The 26,517-nt window shown below is 36.4% G+C and overlaps 1 protein-coding gene across 4 annotated transcripts in view; it reads right to left on the bottom strand.

Moving 5' to 3' along the window:
- Positions 1–26,517, bottom strand: part of ZNF521 (zinc finger protein 521) — a 275,420-nt gene that overhangs the window by 111,727 nt on the left and 137,176 nt on the right. For 3 of the 4 annotated variants that reach the window (XM_025429278.3, XM_025429274.3, XM_025429277.3), the window contains one exon: positions 16,692–16,776. In XM_025429278.3, coding sequence (XP_025285063.1) covers positions 16,692–16,776 — 85 coding nt within the window. The remainder of the gene's footprint in view (positions 1–16,691; positions 16,777–26,517) is intronic. The other variant, XM_025429276.3, reaches the window with a different exon arrangement.

Below are 26,517 nucleotides of genomic sequence, written 5' to 3'. Positions count from 1 at the left end.
AGGTCTATGGCATGTGTGTTTTTATACACTGTAGTGTGCCTGATTCTGGATTCTAAATATCATCCAGAGCAAAGGTACTATTATTTAAATCTACGGACTCACCTTTCAGAAAGGTATAAACGGAACCACTTGCTACTTTACAGGCTCAGGGGCATTGCAATGCCGCACATTCATGTCAGCATGCAGGCAAAACCATGTCCTATACTCATGTCCATTTACACTGAACTTATCCCACTTTTGTCATTTCATTGCCTGTTTCCCACAATTTCCAAAGAATCCGGAAGCAGAAATACACTCAGCTCTTTCTAAGTACTTTGACTGAAGGAGATAGAAAAGAAAAACAGGGCTAAATCCTTACTTGCTACTTTTCATGGAAATCTCAAATTTTATCTAAACCAAAGATCAGTTATTTTGCTCAGAAAATGGCACCAGGATCAGGTTTTGATGCAATGATAGCAAAGGAGTCACCACGCACAACTCCAGGCAGGCTCCCCATAGGAAAAACTGTGCCGGGGTGGGCGGTGGGCAGGGGAGTTAATATTGCAACCCTGTAAGCAAGGGTGAGAGGGGTAGAAAGTGTGACTCCTTCCACTCTGCACACTAGCCCTGTACGTTGGGGCCAGTTGCTCAAGCCTTAATTTCCTCGTCTGTCAAAGGGGAGTAATGATAACAATCTCTTGTCACAGCCTAAAAAGCAAATGACTGATACTCATTCACGATCTATGTTTTAGTGCACTCAAGATATGTTTGCTCAAGTGTGGGTTCTTACCAGAGCCCAGCAAAACCCAAACCCTTTGAAATGTTATTTCTTATGACTTCTACTTCTATGCACGATCATTTATCAATCCAATACCAATAGGGAATAGGATCAAGGCTTGTGATTGTACCACACAGCATTTTACAAACCAGTTGTTGATGGTGGTTGTGGTGTGTGTGTGTGTTTTAGATTTAGAAAAATTATGTTTTATGTACAGGACTGTCTTGGAATTCTGAGTGTACAAATTTGTTATTCTGAGCCATTTGATTAAATTTAACCACAGGAAACTCTTCCAAGTCCTAATGAAGCAGCAATTACATCTAAAAAGGGAGCCAAGCCAAAAAACATCCTTTTCCAATATCTCTTTTTCAAACATCAGACTCCAACATAAGCTCCATGGTTTTCAGTTCACTTTTATACTATCTCTCTAAGCTGTTGGAAACCTGTTAAACATAAGACAGGGAGTGGTGTTCCAGTTAGTCTTTGCTAAAAGGTTAGCAGTACATGCCTACACTTAGACTTGTGTACATGAGAACACACACAGTGAAATACAAACCAAAAAAAAAAAAAAAAAAAAACCAAAAGCAAACAAACAAAAACTCCACAAAAATTCTATTTAAAAAAAAAATCTTGGCCATTAAAAAATCAGGAAACCATAGTTACTGAGAGAAAATCTGAATGAGAATTCAGAAACCAAGAGTGTATTTTAAGACCTCTGAAATGAATGTACTTTAAATTGTAGTTTATAAAATAACATGTGATAGTTCAAGATATAGATTATGTAAAGCAGACTTCTAAAGAAAGTTTAAATTACCTTTTCATTTAGAAATGAGAGCCCTTTTATGCCTCCACCCCAACCCGTAACACTTGGAAGATTACAAATTTTACCTAAAAGACACATAGGCTCACAATTTTATTGAATGTATCGTTACTAAGATAAATTAAACTGTGTCAGTAAGTAAAGAAGTTACAGTTATCTAAAACAGCCTGGACACAGAATGCAATCTTTTCCCTACTTCCAGGTTTTCAGCATCACATTTATCCCATGCGATGGTGCACTTCAACATAATAATGCAGCAAGCTCAGGATGCAGGAGACAGAGAAATAATGTCAAAGGCAATTCTTCACATTTGGATGTCACCACATCAAGTGCAAATAGTGAACTTAAACATGAAAATGCAATTTGCTCCTTATAAAAGTATACATTTTTATCTCTTGCAAAAAAAAAAAAAGAAAAAAGAAAACCACACTTTCATTTCTAACGCCTCAAGGTAAAGAGGATGGCATCTATCACAAGTGCAGAGAATGGCTGAAGGATTTAGAGCAATCTTTTCATAATTCTTTTGGCGAGGAAGTGGAGTTATGAGTTACTCAAAATTCATAAAGATTATTAAGTTTACATCCTCACAGAAGATCTGTACCCACTGTATCTCTCAACTATTATGTCAGTATTGCAACCCAAAACTAATGAGAATAGGGTGCTGGCTTGGGACTTCCAACCATTTTGTGGCATGGGGGCACCACTGAAGAAAACAAAGCTTGTGTCCCATTCAACAAAACAGACACCCAAACAAACAAAACCCACACAACAAAATAAAACCCAGATTGCTTCCATTGGAACAAGCTTATGATACCTGCACTGAATTCAGGGTATACTCGTTCTGTCAGCATTCCTTCCTATAAGTGATTCTAAGAGGTAAGTTCCATTTGGGAAAGTTGACTCCAGATTATCAACTTGTGCATTCATGTCTGCTGGGCTCTATGAATGATTATGTGGTTCTTCTGGGCCCTCCGCTAGGACTGACTCAGCACCCCCCAGCAGTGACCCCTCACGGTAAAGAAGCTCCCACACAACGGTAAGCTTTCCTGCTTGATGAATGCCAACCTTAGAGTTCATCTAAAAGGAGCCTATGGGCTTCATGGTTTTCCTTCTTATTCTTCATATAGGTCTACGAGAAGTTATGAAACATATTTTTCTAGTCCTCCCAGGGGCAGGGGCAGGGTCACAATTCGACCTCAGGAACACAGCAGTCCTGCAAATTCAGACAGCCTGGGAGGAGTAAGTATTAGTGAGTGCTCTTTGCCTGGCCTAACACAAACTATAACATCCAGTACAGAGCAGTGTCGCTTATGGGAAATGACAAGCAATGGATCAGTGGGAGAAAAATAATGGAATTTAATCACATAAAAATATCCCAGACACACAGCTCCTTTTCAACAAGCTGCCAACCTGAGGTGAGGGCACAATGTTCTTATGAAACTAACCACCTAGAATTTATCACGGAGCCACCTAACCAGATATTTTGATCAGATTAAGTTATAGAATTCTGGACACACCCAGGGATTCTCATTCCTACCATGTCAATATTCCCCTAAGGGAATGATTTTCAACAGACATACAAAAATATCTATGTGCACACGAGATAGATGTCTAAGATGTGTGAGGAATGACCCCAGGAACAGTGTAGGCTCATGTGAAAGACTGTCACAGACTAATTAAGGACACTGCTGCCAAAAAGGGAAGGCTGACCCTGCAGTCTTATTTACACAATTTCCAGCCAGAGGGCTGTGAAGTGGAGCCCCAGTGGGGGCATTTCTATCTGAAACCCAAGGGCACCTGCATTAAGGAAACTGGTGTAAATGAATCCCTTTGCTCAATGACAAAAGGAAAGACACCAATACTTCAATTATGGATGGTATGTGCCAACCTCTTGAATTCTATGCAGCTCTACGCAGTTACTTCCTTATTTGTTTATTATTGTTATTATTAGTAGTTGCACTTCACTATGCATTCAATTAAAGGGACATTTTGAGGCAAGAACAATAAGCTCTTTAGACAGAAGGTAGTGATTCAAAAACTGCAAAACTTCAGCTTTCAAAAATAGCCTAAGTGACCTCTTGCAGTACTCTGACCACTCCGCAGCAAGCAGGAGGCAACCCCTGTGAAGAGCGAATTCTGGCAAAGTTCTCTCTTCACAGATGATGCACAGCTTAAGCTATAATGAGTTTTTGGGTTACAAATGCTGAACGCATTAATATTCCTTGATGATAATTATCACAGTATAAGCACCTTTCCCAATGTGAGTAGCATAAAGCAACTGAAGCAGCATTTTTACTACATTTGAAACAAGCTGGAAAATGGGATTTTCTACTCTTGTAACCTGAGGTCAACATACATCAAGCAATGCATATTAAACACACCTATATATAACCCTGTATCACATTCCTTCTATCCTGCTTCATGTATACCTAAAGCTATCTCCTTTATCCATCCTTTATCATGCATTTCTTTGATATGAACATGTATGTGATATACATCATTTCAAAACGAAATGTTACCCCCCCCCCCCCGCCATCATATGAATCCTGTGTTTCTTTTTAGGAGAATACAAATAGCAAATAAGATCAGTACGCTGTGTTTTACAGATGAGATGTGTCTCTGTGCAGTTTGAATGAATACTGTGGTCACTGGCTGCATATAAAACAGGATGAAAATTAGAGTCAAGCAAATAGGCTCCTAGAAGAGCAAACCACATTACATACAAATCTGAACAAACTACCAACGTTTATCTTTACACCTTCAAAACTAGTAACACAGTGAGAGCACTGAAAGATTTAGATCTGAATTCTGACTCACCAACATGACAGTAATGATGTTAGCATCATATTTACTGCCAATATTTTTGCATAAGGATCCTAGAAACCAATTGTCATTCCAGATTAAAGGAACAATAGCCGCTATTTAGATTGTAACTATCACATATGATAAGAAAGAGCTGATAAGGATGATCCATTTGCATCATATGAGTGTGTAAAACAATATCTGTTATTCAGTATTTGCCATGGTATACCCAAAATAGATGTTTAATAGATTTAACTTATTAAACCCCAACTGGATTTGATAATATGCTGGGAGTGGAGTATAAACTGTTTTGCCCTCATCTCTTTCTTTTCCCCTCTATTCAGTGAAAAAGAGAAAATGTCTATAATAAAGCTCCACTGATGATGATAGGACGGCTTAAAATAATCATAATGTAAAGAGCTTCCTTTTGTTTTTAAAATACTATAATGTCATTTTTAGTATGCTATGTAAATAACCCCAAGAGCACTTTGACTTAACAGTGACAAAGTGAAAACCAGTTCGAACCCTGAGTTCAAAGCATGTGAAATGACTCAGGTGTTGGTAGGCATGAATCTGTTGACCTCATTTGCACCGTGTTACCCCACACTTCATTTAGAAAAGATGCCATGCTACAACCACTTCAAGTTTTCGAACATCATTTTTACTTATGTACTGAAAAAATGTCTTCAAATCCCATCTGAATAGATAGCAGGGTTACAAGGGAACCTTTACTAAATATTTAACAGCACTATCAGCTTATTAAATACTATAATGTGAGAGCCATGAAAGCATGATATACAATGCTGGCTTTTTTTTTTTTTTTTTTAAAGCAATGCTGGTGCTCATTTTGAACACTCACAAGCCCATTCATCAGTAGAACTGACGCATTTTAAAAAGTCCTCATTTACTAGCAGATAAATGTGGATGGAGAACCTTTTTAGTGTAGAAATGACTAGAAACCTACTCGGTTTTACTGCGCAGAATTTGCTTTACTCTGGCTAGAAAAAAAAGAACCACTTCACAAAACTTTTAAAAGGGCATTTTGAAATAATATGCAAAAGCTAAAGGAACACAGTTTGAAATACAAGTAGAGTATATTTTTGTTTACAGGAATATAAATACACCAAAACAAGGCAACAGATTTATAGGCAGCTGAGAGAGTATGTGTATTCATCAAATTTGGAAACAGTATCTCAAATATACATCATATAATGAGATTACCCATTGAGACTGTTGCTTTTGACCATGACACTGTCGGCAGGTGACTTCATCTGCAACTATTTATGATTGCTCTTTTGAAAAAAAAAAAACTGGGTTAATATAATTTTTTACATATACTATGTTAAGATATTTCTAACTAATACGATGCTGTCTTTTTTAAAGTTAATCAGAAAAATTTTCACCTGTTCTGGTGGGCAGAGGGTCAGAATTCTCTCTGAGATATTTCTATTCACAGAGATATACTATGGTCTAATTTAAAGAAAACTCCCTTTCCACTGAGGTTTGCAGAGCAAGCATTTATCCTGTAAACACTGTAACAATGATCATCTGTCCTTCCAGTTCTCAGTGGAGACTCTTGCTTTTGAAAATGTCTTGTGGTGACTTACTAAATTCAGGCTATTTCAATTAGTATTACTGCGCATTAAAAATTAATTGCATTACTGAGTGGATTAAGGTTTAAATTTCAATTCTACAGTATGTGCACTAGAAATGACAGCTAAAAATCAATGCTCTTTGGCCCACGATCGGAAGCATGTACAGTCAAATAGCGCGGGACTGGCGTCACTGGCCAAGCAGTTTTAAAAGACTTGATAGTTCAATTGAAGGTGTGTCAGCTCTAATTCTAGATTTTAGTTTGAATGCTGCACAGGAGCCCAGCCTTAGGAAAAGAAAAACAGAACAACAGCTGCACTAACAATTTGAAAAAACAAATGGACACAGGTATTAAAATTATGATGGTAGAAAGATGAAGAGTCACCCCAAATTCACAGATAATTATCCCTAAACTAAAACCTTACTCACAATTCCGTTCAATAAGAACTGAGGCTCCCTCACTTAAATCTACACTATTTTATTTATTAGTTATTGGGGGACAGTAGTTGGTTGGGGGCAGGAAATAAGCCATTTTGTAAAGAGATGTTACGAATGCATATAATATTCATAATGACTTTAATCTGTGTTTTAAGGAAATCCAAGAAGACACTGCAAATACAAATCTTTCTCTTAAACGGTAATCCCCTCTCAATCCCCTGCGTTAAATTATTAAACCTGTCTGGGGGAAGGGATGGATCAGCTGATCATCCCAACTACAAATTTATAACACCTACACGAAATGTTTGAAAAGAAACGGATCACTTTTATTCACAGTAAATTTGTTCGCCTAAGAAGATGAAGATGAAGGACATTACGAATGAAGTCAACAGAGTAAAGTAGCATCAATAAAGACGCACAAAGCCCCCAGGATATCTGAGCTTGGAACTGAACAGTGATTGGTATGCGCCTAAGAGGAAAAAATGATGCCTGCAATGTTCCTTAAGATCCCCTCTGTGTTGCACCGGTGGCCAACAGCAAGTTCGGCAGCAAGAGAGTAAAGAAGATGGGAAGTAATAATAACAATAAAAAGAATAATCTGGTGCAAATGGACCCCAAGGTGTAGTAGTCATCCCCATGCAACAATCGCCCTTCATTGCAATTTACTGATGTTGCTTCATTACAATACAGCATATAAAGGGGTAATGTACAAAGTGCACTATTTAAAGCTACGTGTTTTGAAGCAGCACATACTACCCTGGCAGGCACTGCTAGGGGAGCTTCGTCAGATTGTTCGAAAGTGAAACTGCCTGCACAAAAAATTCGACAGGGGCGCAACATGTATACATCGTGGTGATAAATTTGAGGTGAGAAAGACTAAAGGTAGCAGGGAAAAGTGTTTCCTCAGTGAAATATTAAAGGCATTTCAAATTCATCTGAATTAAAACATCCTTTGGAGAGGTAACAACTTGCGGCTTTGCAGAACATGATGTTTCCTGTTTGAAGACACAAACTGGCTTTCCGTTGCCTATTCCTAGTCTCCATAAAATAAACTTAAGCAATGTTTGTAGGTGAACTGCACCTTCAGGTTCCTAGTATTGCAAGAGAAAATGATTCGTTTTCTGAGTTCTGCCTGCTGTGGTTGAAAGTCTTACTTTTCAGTCAGGGCCCAGAAGATGCTGAAGCAAGGCATTAAGGGGAAGAAAGAGATTCTTTCCCCACCAAGGATCATTGAGTATGTCATTGGTTAATTCTTGCTCTGTGCTCCTCATTAGCATTACTCTCAAGTTTCTGGTTATCATATCCGAAATATTAAGACATAATAACTACGAAGGTGCAGATAATTGGATATTAACCAGAACATACTTGACTGGGCAGGAGGTAGGGCCCTGCTTAAACTAATCCTGAAATATATTAATCACCAATTAATGAAAGGGTTTCAAATTCATTTTCTATTAGAGAACACCTCCGAGTATCTAAGCTTTTTCTAACAAAATGACTTGGAATAACAGGGTAGAAATAAGGAATATGACCATCTGATGATGTCTTGAATTAATTCCTTACAGCCTGTTGTCAGGTAATCATGAAAACTATCATTAAAACCTTGATTACATTTACAAAGTCTGATGGGAGGAAGAGGGGACACTTTTCAATGTTCAGTGGCCTTGGTTTAAATCCCAAATTTATCCCTTTAAGTGGCAGAGCGATAGCTAAACATTTCAGCAGAGAGCTGTCACAATATTATCTGAGTCTTTCAACCTAGACAGACCTCTAGACCTCCAACCTAACAGCAGATGTACTCTTAAAATATAAAACCAATTAATGGGAGCCAGAGAAGTCCAGCCAAGGCAACCTTTGTACACAGTAAACAGTAAGTAGTAAGAAGTTGATGAATATATTAAGGGATAAAAACCTTAACTACATGGTGGTTGAAAAGTCAGCACCACTTAGATGGAAATAAAATAATGTTAAGAAAAGAAAAAGGGGTAAAAAAAAAAAGAAAACAGGAAGAGGAACATAGAAGGAAAGCTGTATTTCTTTACAATCCATGTGACTGTGAGTTTGAGTCTGACGTGCCATAGATGTTTTATTAGTCTGGTTGTAAAAGCCCCCACTAAGCTCCCTAGTAAAGCCTCTGCTCATACTCACCGAGTTAGAGAAATGGCAGCAAAAATGTCATTCGTCTTAAAGAAAAAAAAAAAAAACAAAATTTTCAAGTATATTACTCTCACGAAGGGATTCTGATATCTTTTCATACTTAAAAGGTGTAGCTCCCAGATACTCTGAAAACGACTTACATTTTTATGTCAGAGAAAACCATGTTTGGATTAATGCAGTGTAAGCAAGAGCTCAAGATGACACCAATTCCTCTGTTTTTCCTGACTTTATTCACTTAATTTGATGAAGACGGCAAGAAAACTCCTGTTCTCTGAGGGTGTTTTTTTTTATTCTGTTGTTTATCGACTTTAATTTTAATAATTCTTAAATAAGCACTCACAGCAGATGAACTCAGATATGCAGGCAAGTAGGCCCTTTTATCAACAATTTTGCCATAGAAATACACAAACATTTCAATGGCTCTTCATTAGCAAACAAATCAACAAGTGATATTTTAATGCATGACTTTATTCCATCTCTGTGGGGACTGTAGTTGAGAGTGTGATGTACAGTACAGAGAAAGGAATCATCAGCCACAGTGTCCCAGGGCTCTCTCCATTGAGGTCTTCGAAGCCTCTGCTTAAAGAGTGCGTTTAATTGACTGATAGACAGTAGCTTCTTTGTTCGCAGAAGACAGCGAAGTAATGGCAGCTTGAAAATCGTACCATCTACAGGGTCTCCTGAGACCAGTAACAGGGGGATATGTGTCAGGAATAAATAAATAATCTAATTATTAAGCCACTTCCTGTCAAGTTAACTCCAATTTGTTGGCTTTTGAAGGCAACAAAACGAGGCATTTTTCCTCATTATGCTTCTCTTTTTATACCAGTGGTAATCACAGGCGGATTAAAGGGTGCCTGATTGGTTTTTTTGTCAAGGAACTGAGAAGCAGCCAACAGTACAGAAAAACAGAGTTGGGTTTAGAAGAAATTTCATGCTTGTCTCCTTTCCAGCTCCCTAGCAGCCCACACGGCTGCCCCATACAGAGCTGCCAGCTGTACAGCAAATGTGTACCCCTCCAACTGGGGCCTACCGGGCCACAGGCGCCATCCTGAGAGCTGTGAGATACCTTGCAATCTTGGCAGGTAGCTACTGCTGTCATAGGCATAATTCTAAAGGTGACCTACGAAACCCCATCAGCTCACCAAATGCAACAATATGAGCAGCTGAAGTTCGATACCCACTCTCCATATTGGCTCTGTTTCTTTTGTTTACTGCTATTAACAGCCCAGAAACTAGGAAATGACCTCTGGAATTGGGTCAGCAGAGACCTTGACTTTTTACGTGTCTGAAGGAACCTGGGGGAAGCAGGTCACGGGGTGTGTGTGCACGTGGGCACGGGTGCAGGCGGGGTCCATCTTTTCGTGTCTACTGTCCATGACTCTCGGTGCCTCCCATTCAGAAATGTTTTGCAAACTTCATTCAGAAACGGACACTGGCATTTGAGAATCCACATATCAAGCAGGGGAGTGAAACAGAGACACACTTGTGGCCTATTCTCCAGCAAGTCAAAGGCGAGGACCAAACCAGAGCCAGAAGCCCGGCCAGTGTGTCTCAGCCAGTCACATGGAACTGTCCATCTGGCACAGACTCTCTCCCCAGCTTCTCTGTACAGAGCCTAGGATGGAAGGCTGGCATCTAGTAATTGGGCCTGAGAACAACAATTTTCGGAGGCCTCTTTAAGGGCAGTACGTTTTAAAATGTCGCAAGAAACTGAATCTTCAACCTCTCTATGGACTTGATCTGAACCCTCGGTCTCATGGAAAATTATCATCACAAGGAATGGCTCAGGGGTTTTGTTAGGGGCTTGTAGATGAAAAACTCCACCAACTGCAAGTTTTTTTTTTTTTTTTTTTTAACTAAATCCAAGCTGCTAGGTGCAGGCTAAAACACAAAACAAGGATAAACACCTCTGACTTTCTTTTAGTAGCTTAACACCAAAATTAAGAAATGGGCTCAGAGATTTTCTTTAAAATTTGTTTCAGAAATAAGAATCCGAGTAATCAAGATGAGCTCTTGAAAACTATCTTATTCTAGAAAGACTTTTTTTTTTTTTTTTTACGTCTTTTTGGCTTCTTTTATTTTAAAATGTCTTTGTTTCTAGGAAACCTTATTATAGGAGAGGCTTGATAAGTTCCTGCAGCCCCATTCTGCACTCAGTAAACAGTGTAGCTATGCTCTATTTATGCCTGCGTATGTCCTTTCTGAATACATCTTGAATTTTTGTTAAATTGCGCAGATAATTAAACCCTCTTCATATTTACAGTCTGCTTCATTGGTACCATGAATTCTGTTTTCAGTTACTGTCTGCAAATTCCCTCTCTGAACAATTTCATACTAAGCAATAACACTTCATTTTACATAAGTTTTATCTGATGTCCCCATACAGAGCTGCCAGCTGTACAGCAAATGTGCGGTTCTCAAACTGAGGCCTACCAGGCCACAGGCTCCATCCTGAGATCTATAAGGCACCTTGCTGTCATTGGCAAGCTTTCCCTGCTATCACTGTGACCATCACTCCACACTGCACACAACTTAAAATCATCTGATTATTAGAATTTGTGGCCCACACTCCATTTTATCCTTTATTTAATCTATCCCCAGATCACACATTTGTTTAAATGTTTTGGCTGGTTTACAAATCATGCAGCCATCTGCACAGTAGGTGTGACACCATTTTTTAGACAAAAGTTACGTTACCAACAAAGATAAAGTCATTTGAAATGCTTTGATGTTTGTTATTGTGCCTGGTTCACTTGGACCAACGCTAAGAAATAAATAGAATTATCTGTGTAAATCGATGAACATCTATGAAAAACAACACCCAGCAGAACGCCGAGCTTGCTCCATTACCTACGTTAATATCATGACAGCTGAGGAGAGATGACCTGGCCCACTTCTCATCTCTCCTGTACAGATGGCTATTAAAGAGAAAGTATCCCTTTTGTATGGTCCATGTAGAAACCCTTTATGGGCTTTTCAAATAAGCCAGCATTGCCCACATGAGGGTAGCTTTCTGGTACCATTAAACTGTCCAGATTTCATCTTTTTTAATCCAGCTCTTGATGAAATAAGCCAGTATTTCATCATATTTAACACCAAATGCTTGTTTCTTAATTCCCTGAGTTTTGTAAGCTATCAAAGGATGACTTAGAACTCAATAGTCTTGTCATTTAGAATTAACGCAAACTCCACAAAGAATCTAATGACTTTGAGTTTCTTAGGATAGTGCAGATACATATATATATATATGTGTGTGTATATATATACAGACATAAATATATATATTTATTTATATGTATATGTGTGTATATATATCCCCTCACATAGATGCATTACTGTAGATTCATTTCTATTCATTTTTTTAAAACTGCCAATGAAAGCTGAGAGTTTAAAGTGCAACATGGTCCTTTATCTTCCTATGCAGAGATCCCTATCTGTGGATATTTCCCCTTAAGACATATAAAATCCAAAACCACTACAGACCTCAAAATATTGGTTTTAGTCTATTGTAAAGCAAGAGCACTCAAGCTGAAATGTTCCAGAAGTGATACTGAATGTCACAAATCTATAATGAAGATTAGTCACACAGCACACCATCCACTAAAGAAATGGAAGGAAAAGAATGCCATTTGTGACCTTGGGCATCAAACAAATTGCAGAACATATGAATGTCACTTGCCACAAGAACAGACTAAAAATTCACTACAGTGTACAAAACTGATTTATGCATTCTTTTTGTCTTGACATCAGTGATGTATATCGCATGGAACATAACACATAGGGTATATATCTTCCCATGTGCATTGCAGAAAACTTGAATCTTTTCGTGGTCTTTTAAAAATTATAACTACGAAACACTGAGTATTAGAGATTTGAACCAAAATAGTCAATACCCTTACATCAGTGTTTTCCTATTAGTTATCATTTATAGTTCCAAATTTTAGCTTTACTTTTCTAAGAGATAAATACATTTGTTTCCCCTAAATGCTCTAAGCATCATCCTTGATCTATCCAGGACACGTTTATTAGTGACTATTTGTGGATTTCCCATTTTTTTTTTCACAAAACAGGGTGCTCCGCCACCTTAGATACAAATTTGCCATTATAGCACTGGTCTTTCTTTTCAGATGAAAAATACAAAAAACCCAAAGCTTATTAAGTAATCAGTTCTAAGTCAGTTTTTAAAAATAATTCCTAGGTATATGGTTTATACCCATTCGCTTCATATTATCTGTCTGAGAATTTTGAAAAGGAGGCCTGGAAATGGCCATAGCTATATCCTCACCACTTATCCTCCAAAGTCCATGAGTGTAGCAATCAGTTCCAAGGATAATGGTGTTTCTCCCCTTTGATCATTTCTTTGTCAAGCGGACTGGCCTTCGATGGTGAGTGTACTGCTGGTTGTCTACCACCAGCCGTTTGCAATTTGCTCACTATGTTTCATGAGACAGTTGTTTGTGGCTGTTTGGAACACATTTGTCTCTTTGGGGATTTATACGCTGGTTGCAATGCCAACCTCCGTAGTGATCGAAATTTCTTTCTAACTAAAATAGATAATTAGAGGCTGGTAATTATTGGTCAAGAATTATCAGAGTGAAAAAATTAAGCTTCTCATAAATAGTTCTTGGCAATGTCATCTCTTTATATTATCACATGCCTAACAGCCCTTTATTCAGAGCACTTACAAATTTACTCTACTGCTGTTGAGCCTCATAATTTTATATGAGGCAATTCCTTTGCTGGGTTAAACACATTTAAATCCCCTGGTTTCATCTCTATCTGTGCTAATCCATACCAAATAATAATAATAACAGAAATCTCAAAGAAGAAAATAACAATAAATATTTACTATGCTGATAGAGACTAGGAAAAAATGAATTAAAAGACATAATACACAATGGCTTCTTTCTGTATTCTCAGGTCAAAAGCCAACATAAACTATGTGAAAAGAACAAAGGAAGACAAGAAAAAATTTCTCATCTGTGCAGACTTGAAAAGAGGGAAATCTTTTCCCCAGGAAAGCTGTTAAAATGTTTTGTAGCTCTTTTTTGCGTGTGTGTAAAGAAGAAAAGAAACCCCTAAATAGTCACTGGTCTGATTTCTTACTGAAACTGTGTCAAAATGTAGTGGAAAGTGAGGTTTTCTTTTTTTCCTTAATAGACATAAGTCAAATCCCTGATGCATTTTTATTGAGTAATTATCCCTGCAACGTAGACCATGTGTCCACACCTAGCTGCAAAACAGCACTTAAAGCAGAGCATCTCCGGTATGTACCTGGTAGAAACATTGATGGTTTTCCTTTCACAAATGTCCCTGGCCAATAGCCTGAGACCAGCACTTCCAGAAAGAAGCATGGAGGTCGTCTGACACTGCAGTTGCATTAAACATGTGTGCTACAGAGAAGCAAATGCAAATGACTTGGTTAAAGAAGTTACACCTCATTGGGTCATCTGCAGACCTCCATCAGGTGACATAATCCTTCCTCTAGACTGATTGAAATGTAGAGTGAAATCTGCAAAAACACTATATACCCTCTTAACAAAAAGAGTAAGAGGCTTTTCAGATAGTCTCTAATCCTTCTTTCCTGCTAAATGTCTAGTTGAGATTATTTTTTGATTAGACAAAAAACATACACAGACACACAACCTAAAAATACCTACCCTCAATGGAGGTATTTTAGTCAACAAAATAATGCTGCTTGCCTCATTTGAAAGACTAAGTATCACACTGGGATTTTAAAAAAGGATATCTTAGCCTTTGTGACATCATCCCATTATGCATTCGCTTTCTGTAGATATTAACAACACGACTGGAGTTTAAGGACTTGGATGCATGGTCAACAGATAAAACAATTAAATGGATGCTATTCATTTGTTTAGGCCTCAAGTGCAAGAGAATTACATATTTTATTATTAAAAATAGTATGAATATTAAATAACTAGGCCCTCTGTGGAAAGGAATAGAATTTGCTTCTCTGATAGAAGGTGAATTGTTAAATGCTCAGATCCCAAGAGAAAGTTAGTGTCATATTAATCCACATAAGGTAGAGGGAGAAAGCCCTGGGAACGCACTAATGTTGCAAGGAGTGTAAAAGAAATATAAAAGGAAAGGTATAAAGCAATTTAAAAAGAAGGACCAGGACAAACCAATGAATTTTATGGCCAAATGATACTTAAATTGGAAAATCAAAAAAGTCCTTTCACTGCTCAACATTCAATTCAAATTTGATGTATGGACAAGAACATTAATATCATGGTGAAAAATATATTCAATCTGTTCCTCTGGTTCTTGGGGTGAATAACAAAATCCAGGACCAAAAATAAATGTATGTAGAATAAAACTACACAGAAGCACGACCTACAGCATTTTGCTAAATTTTCCATAAGGTGCAAATTCCAAGAAACATTTTCACTGAAGCCCATGTAAAACTGTAGCATGAAGCAGGGTTATGAATGACTGCCACCAATAAACTCTACTCAAGATATAAAGAGACGGAAAATATTAGCATTTCTCCTGGCAAGAACAATTCATTCTTTTTCATTCCCACCCCCTCCTCCCAAAAAGCAGTTTTGAAAGTTTATAAAGAATATCTGTTTGGAATCCAAAATAAAAGAAAATTGCAAGGAAACACATTATTTAAATCTCTCTTACATGTTGTCATTACCTGCTAAATATTCAGCAAAGCTGTCACTGTTATTCTATCACATTGGAGAACATGTTATTTAATGTATTAGAAAATCACTAATAATATTAGTGCTTAAATCTGGAAAATGTAGAGATAGAGTGATCAATATTCTGGCTGTTGTGTGTACATTCCCTTTTGCACAGTTATGTACTTAGTCTTTGATAAGCAATTATCCTCCTAAAGACCCGTCATTTGAAAAACTATAAAACAAATCCTATTGAAAAACTATTAGTCAATTCTCTAACATGCTTTTGAATTTATGTTCATTAATTTCTGTAAGAGAATTAGGAGTTCTGTTATGGTTGCTTTTCATGATCAGTAATGATAGTTGGAGCAACCCTTCCACTGAGCATTCTTAAGAGTGCTTCTGATTAGTGTATAATAAAACTTGTTTACCCCTGAAACCAAGTTCAGAGTCAAAAATGCTGAATTTTCTTGCTTGTCTTAAGAATTTGGTAATAGGAGAGCATGAGGTTAATTGGACTTTTTAGTATTATATCACAATTATTTATGGTAGTATAGAATACGATCAGATGAGGATGAAATAAAAAACTCTCGAAGTATAAAAACACAAATGAGTAACAAAAATAGCATAAAGTAATAACAATTGTCATTTTACTAGTAGAAAAAGATCTGCTTGATAAAGTTTAATTGGCTGGTAAAACTCTTAGTGTTATTACTAAGTGCTTATCAAATTAAAAAACATAAGAGGTAACCCCAGAGGAATTAAGGGATAATGGGACAATATGAATAACTGAAAAAAATTATCCTTTTAGCTCTAGTCCATATGATAAAGGCAAAACCTCTGAAAACACTGGCCGAGAGTGACTTCCAAGATCTTCACCCAAACCACTTATATAAAGATCTACGTAAAATTTGGTGGGGAAATAAAAAATGATTACTGAATTCTTTACATGATCTTTATGATCATGATTATTTCCAGGCTGTTGAAACCATACATATAAAACGATCTTATGGCAATTTAAATTATTTATGTTTCCCTATCACAAAAACTCACCACTTTAGATTTTGATACAAAGATGCTTAAGCAACACACAGCAGTGCCATTACCATAATAACTTCTGAAATTAAAACCTGTCTAAAACTCTATGGAAAGCTAACATCCAGTTCATTAACCATTCCTGTTAGTTTTCAATAATGCAAAAATGATTAGAAGTTTAATTTGTTAATCACCTGTGTTTTGACTGTCAGTAGATATATAATCCTCTGCAGAAGTCTAAACTAGCCCTTGCAGAAAATAAAATGTGCTAATGTTTTATCAGGCCTAATAATAGTTATAAAAATCAATCATGCCTAGGTAAAACATTGATGGCTGAACAATTAATTCATCTTTAACTCTGTTTAATTATATAGGCAGTGATTATACACGAATAGAAGAAAAAGCTATCTGTAATAAGGTTTAGAGCGTCACTCACCAATCATGTGATTTGCAACATGAACCTGAATATCCCATTCATTGTAGAAAACCATCTGACACTTGATGCACTGATAGGTCTTCTTCTGAGAAAACAAGTATAAATAGAATTACTTAGACACATGCACTTTTTATTGTTTTCTTAAAAAAAAACAACAACACTACTCACAGCATTTTTTTTTTTTTTTTGAGATGTTGGCCTTATATGTCTTGCTAACTATGCTACTGTGGATCTGCTTGGGCAAAGTTCTATGAGTTTCTTATTAAGATTTTGTGGTTTGATCCTAATATTATACTTTTAGCTACAACAGTTGGAAGAAATGGAGGCACATAATTATGGCATAATATATTTTTAAGGATTCCTAAGTTCAAAAACAGAAGTTTAATATTAAAAATCTGTAACACACACACACAAAAAATAAAAAATAAAAATAAATAAAAAAAATAAAAATCTGTAACACATGGCCGAGTTTCAGAAACTGATGTCCTCATAGGTCAATCACAATTTCATTCCAACCAAAATGTCTGTGACGTTACTTCTAGATACCCCTTAGTAAAACCGCCAATAAGACTTGCAGAATCTAGCTAAGACATTCAGTAATTATAATTTTTAGCTGAAGTCTAAAATTTAGGTGTTTTAGAAGTTGCTCAATACTACCCTTTAAATACTCACTTTTTCCCATAGAAATAAGACCATACTGAGCATTCTAACATCATTTTATCATTTTACATAAAAGTCCTGGCAAGGGGAGAGAACAGAATTTATTAATTCTTGTATCATAAATAAAGAAACTGAGGCCCAGGGAAGTAGAAAGAATTTGCCTGATGTCAGAGTGCCCTAGAGCTGAGAAGAGAAATAAGCTCTCTTAATTCCAAGTGCTAGGCTGTCGGATAAAAGCAGCCTTTATGATTTCACATCTTTATCACTGTGTCCCCCATATGGCTCAGTACATCTTAGGTGAACTCAATAAATAAAGTATTGGTTATGTTTTCTAGAACACAGTTACATAAATTCCTTTATGATGAAACTTGATATTTTCAATTAAAAACCATCTTGGAAAACAAAATAAACCATTCTGAAAGCTCCCAAATGTGAAAAAAATGACATTTGTAAAAGTACACCAATGACAGTTTGTTAAGGCATTCTTACAGAATTATAATTTCATCCGTGGTCATATAAAATTGCTTCACTAATTGTAGCAATTAAAAATATCAGTCTGTAAATCATAATTAATTTTAAAGAACTCAACAAAATCAAAATCAAGTACAAAAATTTAGCGTAAATTCAAAAGCAATTAAAATTATAAATGCTGTTCATGTAAAATTTTCCTTGCCACTTAACATAGTATTAGCTTCTGCAACACAGGATTGTAGCATTCCTTGTAAAATACAGAAGAGCAGGCCTATTTCCAATGGAAGCGTTCTCAATAACCTAACAGGCTTTGTACATTAGGCATATCGTGAATTGAATGTGCTGAATCTAAATCTAACACGGAGTTGAAAACCCTGACGATCACCGAGGAAGATTTACTGCACTGAGCTGTTTACAAGATGCTTTTGATGGTGACATATAGAGCAACATGTGTTGCGTAAATAACATCTATCCCTTTTTTAACAATATTTCCCTTTAGAACTAGTTAGAAAATATTTCTTACTCCCAGATGACCTACATTATATATTGTTTATTAGCATACTTCTAGCATTATTCCTGATATGTGACCTTGCTGAAAAACAAAGAAACATAAACTTAATGGCTAGTCTTTTCTCTTGTTAGCACAGTAAAACATACAATATGTCGAAAACTGTCTCCAAAAATGATGACTGATGAATATGTTGGTGGAATATACTAGGACTTTTTTTTTCCTGGACTAATAATAAAGAATAAAATCACTTGACAAGCCAAAATAATAAAATACCAGCACTTACTACTACCTTCAAAATGAACTGACATATTTGAAGATCTATGTACACAAGTTTTCTTTTATCATTGAAGGAGAAGGCTTTTGTCACTGCTGATAATTCAAATACTAATTCTACTCTTAAGATAGTGTCTAAAATGTTATGTTCTATTCTTAACAAAGTCAGGTTCTTATCTATAAGCTCCTAAATTTGGGGCTGAATGAAATAAGAATTTCATGTCATCAAAAACAACGTATACCATGATCTTAACAATGCTGTAATTTGAACTTTGCCTCCCCACACAGCTCACATTTCCCAAATACAAAGCAATGATATGTAAATTGAGAGGTGTTAAGGTGTTCTTTCTGAAAGCCATGACATAAAATTCATTTTTACCTTCTATCTCTCTTTTTAAAAATGATTTTAAATAACCTTTAAAGCATCCTTATTATGATAGACTTTTAGCAAAATATGTGAGAGATGCCTGCCCACCCATACACCATCCTTAAGTGAAGTGATCATAACCTTTGAACGGTGCTGGTTGGCGTTGGGGAGCTCATTCCCTTGGAAGTAAATCCCCTCCAGCTCTGTACAGCTGAGTTTGTAAAGGACTTCTTCCTAATTTGAGACCCAAATCTGCTTTTCTACTGTCAGCCATTGGTCCTAACTCTAGGCTCTGGAGCCGTAAAGAAGAGGTTGGATCCCTTATCTAATATGACAATTACATTAACCCTTTTTCAAATTGAGAATAGAAACGTTTTGAACAGTTTTCACCATCCTGGTTACTTTACTCTCTTCCAGGTCAACCTTCTAAGAAACAGAACCCTAAATTAAGCACAATACTCCAGGGTTGTCCTAACCCTTAAGGAGTACAGGGCGACTGTCACCTCCCTTAGGACAATTACTTCCATTTATATAGAAGACAACAACACAAAAAAAAGTCAAGTGAGATCATTTCTTCTAAAAGCAGATAACAGTAGAAACAGAACTTCCATTGTTTGGGCCCCAGATTGGCCTTTATCAACGCTTAAGTTGTCAATTTACTTGAAATGCTAATTTAGTACAATTTTTAAAAGAGACTTTTTTTCATTAGCCTTTTTTTAATGTGCTACTTGGGAGTGGGGTTGTCATTTCCTGATTGTTCTCTTTTGTTTTCTGATACTGATAGATGTAATTATCAAGGATACAACTTTTTCCCAGCACCTCATTATTTTTGATTGATTTTGAGAACAATTTAAATGTGCCTTTTTGACATTCTTGTTTTCAGTTATACTCTGGTTAAGGTACTCAGAGACTTTCAGGAAAGAGCATCTCATAAATTAAAAAAAGTGATCAGGATTTTAATAATGTATACTTAAAAAAATTATTCTGATTAACACCCCCTCCCCCCAGCAAACTACATTCCATTAGGACTTAGGCTTCACATTGAACCTCATCAAGCAAAAACAATATATATACTTTGCAGTTATAAATTGCTTTGACTTTTTTAAACAAAACATGGACTATAAAAAAAATCATTGTGTTCATAGCAACCCTCAGGAACAGAAAAGGAAAAAAAAATCTTAGTTGCCACCACTGGAAGTGACTATTACATAAATCTCTTATCCTGAAAATTGGTAATTAAAGGCACAGAAGCACTAAGCTTTTTTAGGAGGAAATGTAGTTCATGCCTATTTGATGAGAAAAAGTTCTTTATGAAAGTACTCACAGTAGAAGGGATGACAGAAAATTCACCATTTTGCAATGCCAAATAAAGGAGCCCAGGATACTCATTAATGGATGCTAAAACTCTTTAAGAGAAAAATTATTCTGGAGCTACCCAATTTTTATCCTTTAATAACTACAAAGAGAAAGATTTAACTTTACAGTGGATTTATTTGGTGGTAATCACTGCAACCAGACTACTTAGCTTAACATTACTACCAATAAAATAGCCTGGCATTATGTGTCTCTCAATGTGATGCAATGTGTAGTATAATACATCATAATAAAGTACGTTCATCTAAAACGTAAACCTGAATCTAACCAAGCTTTTAGACAAACAGTCCAGTTTTCAGGAAATACAGGCACAGAGAAACAAGCAGTACACTGGCAGCAGGGGGAGGGGGGAGGAGAGGAGTATACAAATACAAAATATTCTTCAACACCAATCAAAAATATTCTTGGTCTGTTATCTTCAAAAAGCCAATGTCGCAGAGAAAAAATAGAAAAGATGGAGGCATGATTCTCAGGTGAAAGATATTAAAAAGACAACTAATAAATGTAGCATGTGGTGATTTTAATTTGGGGAGAAAACAGCAAAAAAAAAGGCTTTTGAGGAAATTGGGGAAATCTGAATTTCAACTGGTTATGAAATGGTATTGAGTATTTACTTCCATTAACTTTCTTAGATATGACAATGGTATTATGGTTATGTGGATACTCTTTTTGTTATGAGATGCATACTGGATATTTAGGGGTGAAATGGTATAATGTTTACAATTTGCCTCCAAATATTCAGAAAAAAATAGTCATATACAGATAAAGTAAATGTGGTTAAATGTTAACAATTATTAAACCTAGGTACATGCTTAACTATTTTCATAATATAAAATGGGAATAAATGGATAGAACAATTCTATCTAAAGTCATTTTTAGAAATACTAAACATAACCTGATTAAACCCATGGCTTTGGTTCATTTCAAACCTCCACACTTGATGTGCATCCAAGATAATTTTTGCTTAGTTGTAACAAGCAGCTTTGCAAATATTTTTCGTATTTTTTGTGAGGATTTTTTGTTTACTTGCTTTTTCTAAATCTAACATATGAACTCCAAGAGGTCAAAAAACCAGAGGTTACATTCATTTCTATAATAAAGAAATAACAGTTTCCTACAATTGTCTGTAAGGTCTATAAAGAGCTCCTATGCACAAAATTCACTTGCAACAAAACTGGGAGAGCTGATAAAGGAGGGATGATTATCCTCCTGTGCAGATGAAGTGATGAAGTGACTTGAACTAATTCATTCAGATTGTGAGTACCATAACTAAGGCCAGTGTCCTACCCTGCCTCCCACCTACCGGGTTTTAACACAGTTTATAGTCTGATCATTTGCAGATAAATTGACAGTGGCATTTTAAGTACATTTTGAAAGAAGGCTTTCCTTATAATTGTGTTCTGCTTTGGTCCTTAACAATGCCACGTCTGGTATCAGTGAGAAACCAGTCTCCAGCCATCTTCAGCATAAGCTTCCAGTACCAGGCTCTTGACCAAAATCCAGAGGGTGGAACTGCCTTCCCTAATTCCCCCTACTTGACTTCAAGATTTTCTCCTTTCTCTCAGTGTCCTGAGAGTTTATTGCCATGTTCTTGACCATATATTTTTGTATATTACTGCTGCTCAATACTGAAAGAACAATTTCAATCTGAGAACTTACATAACGCCTCCAATCTGAAATTTTTCTGCCATTATTTTCTTCAGTTTTCTTTAGTTTCCATGTTATCTCTCACAGACATCCTCTATTCATTCCTATTGGAACTCCTATTAGGCAAGACTGGAGTGTCTGGATTTCGGCTCCATGTATCTTAACTGTGTTTCATGCACAATTAGAAGTCAGTTTGTCCCTCTATTTTGAGCTAGGTAATTGTCTGTACTCTTAAAAACCATGAATTCTCTCTCCACTGGTCTCCAGTCTAGAGTTTATCTTATCCACCAAAACTTTTAGTTCAAGGACTATTTTTCATTTCTAATTTTAAACACAAGTGCTCTTGCTTTGTTTATACTTGGGTTTGCTTCATAATTTGTCACTCCTTTTAGTAGAAATCCTACCTACATTTATCTTTCCGAGCTTCTAAACATACTTATTTCAAAGTCTTTGTCAGACTCTTCTATATAATTAATTTCTTCTGGAGTGGAATCTTGGTATCATAACAGCTGGCATTTTTGTTTGTTTGTGGTTTTTATTATTTTTGTTTTGTTTTGCTGCTTTACTAGCATTAGATTCATTCACATATTTTGGAATCTTGGTTTGAAGCCCATTTGTAGTGAAAGAATTTTTTCTATGTGCTCATTCTTTCCTTGCTAATATTTTTGCCATTGTTTCTCCCAGGCTATCTCAGACTCCTAGACCAGGCTAGGTCTCATGAGGCATTTCATGTATGTCTGATGTGCTACAGGGATATAGAGGACTTTGCTAGTTGAATCATAGAGCCAGCATCTGGCTAATTCAGTTTTAAGTCATAAAACTGTATCTTTTTTCCTATCCCTTTAACTCTCTAGCTCAAAAGTCCTAATACCAGGTATTGATCAACAACAGAATTTTTTTTCTAGCCTTCTATTGTAAGCAATGAAACTTCTCTGCCCTGCTTTAAGTAGCAAGTTTAGTTCTGTCCCACAGAAATTAAATCTTGTTACCACTTCTGGAGTAGAATCCTATAGAATCCTGGCTTCAGTCCCAACCATTTCTGAAATTTGGTTTCTGGATCTCAAAGATGGAGAATTGTTTTGAACCTGACTACATCCATTTGGTTATTTATATTTTATCTATCATCATTATATGTTCAGAGCATCAAAGCATGATGTAACAGAATCATTTCTCAAAGATGTCCCAGAGCCCTCAGCCCCCTCTATGTCACCAGTCCCAAACTTAGGCAGTGGCTGTCAAGGAAGAGCTGGTCCCAGACTCAGTCAGGACCCTCTGAAGTCAGGATGTTGTTTATAGCATCAATGATGCTATAAAATTTTCACTCCAAACATACCCAGCAGTTTTAGTAGGAAAGCAACTTTAGAATCTTCTTTTTGCAATTAGTTGCTATTTCATGGCTTCATCATTTAGCTGTGTGACAAATCATTTAATGACCTTGAGTCTTAGTACTCTTCCCTGTAAATTAAAACTAATAAAACTTACATCTTAAGAGTTTAATGTGAGAAGCAAGTGAGAACTGTATAAAAGTGCTTAGTACCATGCCTACCATGTAGCATGCCTGCATTAAAGAGTAACTACCTTTATTACTCTTTACTTGACAGGTTATTATGGAGATGGAATGGAATACTATATAAACTGTCTGACACAACAAAGTTGCTTGTCAAAGATTAATTCTCACTCTTTCATGTGGACTTTGAAACCATAGTATAATTTCCTCAGAATTATAATCCACTCATTTAAATTTTATGACAATTAACAACGATTAAACAAACGTTTATAAATAGAGGTTTAAAAATTAATAACATAAAGAATATCAGAAATTGGTGATAGGATTGGGAGTTGGGAAAGAAGATAGAGCATGTAAAAAGGTACAACCTTGCTGGGGCGGGGGAGAAAAAAAGCTGTTTTCAAGGACTATAGCAATATACATTACCATTCTGAGAACGAATATATTAATTACGAGAGAGAGAGAGACTTATATTTAAGATCAGTAGCACCTTTTTAGCAGGATTTTGTTGGCAAGCAAACGAATATTATGTGTGAGTGAAAATAATAAACCTACAGCTTCTACAAATACTCAGTAGTTCAGACATTTTACTAATTTAGTTTGGATATTTTCCAAGTAATTCTGAGTTTGTGTGAAAATAAGTCAGAAGAAAGAGGAAAAAAAAATAAGTGAAATGTGATGGAAACTACTCATGGTGAGAAGTTTGCCCAAGTAATTCATTAAAAAACACCAGCACAGATTTTCTGTTGTGTGCTCTCATGGTAATTAATAGAAGGGCATTACTGTCTTACAGATGTAGTTTATGTCCTGAGATTAAAGACCACATAGCACTTTTTGCTAAGAGTTCAGTAACCAAGAGATATTAAACATGATTCCTAAACTCAAGGACTTACAATATAAACGGGGAAAGAACACACACAAATAATAAACTGTTATGTAAGTATTCTGCCTAAATTAACATGGCAAAACAGTTCAAGACCAAGTGTCAGTCAGTGTATGGCAAAGAGAAGACCACTAGGACACATCAAACAGGGACAGATTAAAATGGTCTAGAAGAGTCAGGAAAAATTCACTGGGAGAGAAAAGACTTCATCTGAGGTCGAAAATGGGGACAATTTTTCCTGAACTTAAAACTGAGTTATAGGGGCGCCTGGGTGGCTCAGTGGTTGAGCATCTGCCTTTGGCTTAGGTCGTGATTCTGGGGTCCTGGGATTGAATCTTGCATCAGGCCCTGCGGGGAGCCTGCTTCTCCCTCTGCCTATGTCTCTGCCTCTCTCTTTGTGTGTTTCATGAATAAATAAATAAATAAATAAATAAATAAATAAATAAATAATATATATTTTTTTAAAACCGGGTTACAAAGTTCCTGCTGCATGCCAGGCAAGTGTTCATAGTCTGGTGGGGCATTTGGTGGAATGAGGAAGGCAGTTTGAAACAGAAGCAGGGCTAAATAAGATTGCTCTGGCCAACTGACTGGGCAGGAAAAAAGAAGAGACAGACAAAAATCTAGTAAGAGAAAGATTTTTGTTTGAAATGACTAAGTTGCAATTTTTTCTTTTCATTTTAGACAAACTCTGCATAGACCCTTGTAGAATCTGAAAAGAAAACAGTATTTATTTAAACATATTTAGTTTTTTACAAATAAGCCCAAAACTCCATAAAGACATAAATTTCAGCTACCATTAATTTTTAAATCAGGGGGTAAAAAAAAGTCCAGCCATTTTTTTCCTCACTTTTCTTGGGTTCTTTTTAAGCATTATATATAAATAGCATTTACAGTAGTTTATTTTCAAAAGAATCATCAATAGCTAAAAACTAGAAAACAATTGAGATTTATTTTTTTGAAGATTTATTTATTCATGAAAGACAGAGAGAGAGAGAGACAGACAGACAGACAGACATAGGTAGAGGGAGAAGCAGGCTCCTTGCATAGAGCCCGATGCAGGACTTGATTCCCGATCCCGGGATCATGCTCTAAACTGAAGGCAGACACTCAACTGCTGAATCACCCAGGTGTGTCGCAATAATTGAGATTTAAAAAACAAATTTTGGCTAGTACTCACTAAAAAACAAAACCCAGCGTCAAAAATGAAGTAAATACCATGACTTTAAGCCTAGGTTTGCCATGGAGAGAGCTGCTTTCTTAGGGTTATTTGTCTCCAGTCCTCTGATTTGTCCTGATTTAGAATTTGGAAGCTCTTTCAAGGAACCCAGCTTATTTCCTCCACTACACAGGCCACTGAGCCCCTCTGGGTAAGAGATCTTCATCTAGATGATCTCATTTAACAGTAGGTGTTCAGCTGCTGTTTATTCTATGCCATAGCAAGTGTACCTGAATCAATCTCCTATAGTGTTGTCCATAAAGTGGGCAGTCAATACATTTCATTTACTGACTCTCCAATGGACGATCTAATGAGGCATCCCACATCCAGCATCTTCATTTTTAATGTGCAACCTATGTCTTGACTATTTCTGTCTGAAAACTTCTCTACCACCCTACACAACACCAGAAATCAGTGACTTAGAAGAGGCTGAACAACACAGACTAAACAGATGCTGTAGTAAACGTTTAAAAAAAAAAATCACCGGAAACAGGTGTTAATTCTTTTTGGGTTAGGAGAGGAATTTGCTTCTAGTTACCACTGGTTATAATATTTTGTTAGTTCCCAGGTTGGAGGGATTTATGATTCATAGTAGATTTGGGTTAACTTCCTATACTGACTGTTTGTAAGCATTCGTATCATTCAGAGAGCTAGAAATTGGGAATGGGGAACAAGAGTTGAAGTAATCAGTTTTTTTCAACAAAAATTGGAGGAGGAAAGGAAGAAGGTGACATTTTTGCCTTATGTCAAATTATGGTCTATTTTCCCCCATCAATTATTCCAACCATATACTGATTGATTTCAGTTTAAAAATCTGAACCCTTCTTTCTGTCTCACTGTTGTCAGAATGAGGAGCTGGCTGGTGGTTATCAGTGACAGCAGTTGGAGAGATGAAGTAGCAATGTTAAGTTCCT

Source organism: Canis lupus, chromosome 7 (assembly GCF_003254725.2).
Source record: "Canis lupus dingo isolate Sandy chromosome 7, ASM325472v2, whole genome shotgun sequence".
NCBI classification, from domain to species: Eukaryota; Metazoa; Chordata; class Mammalia; order Carnivora; family Canidae; genus Canis; species Canis lupus.
Note: the sequence above shows the minus strand (reverse complement) of the source record. Positions and strands in the feature narration are given on the sequence as shown.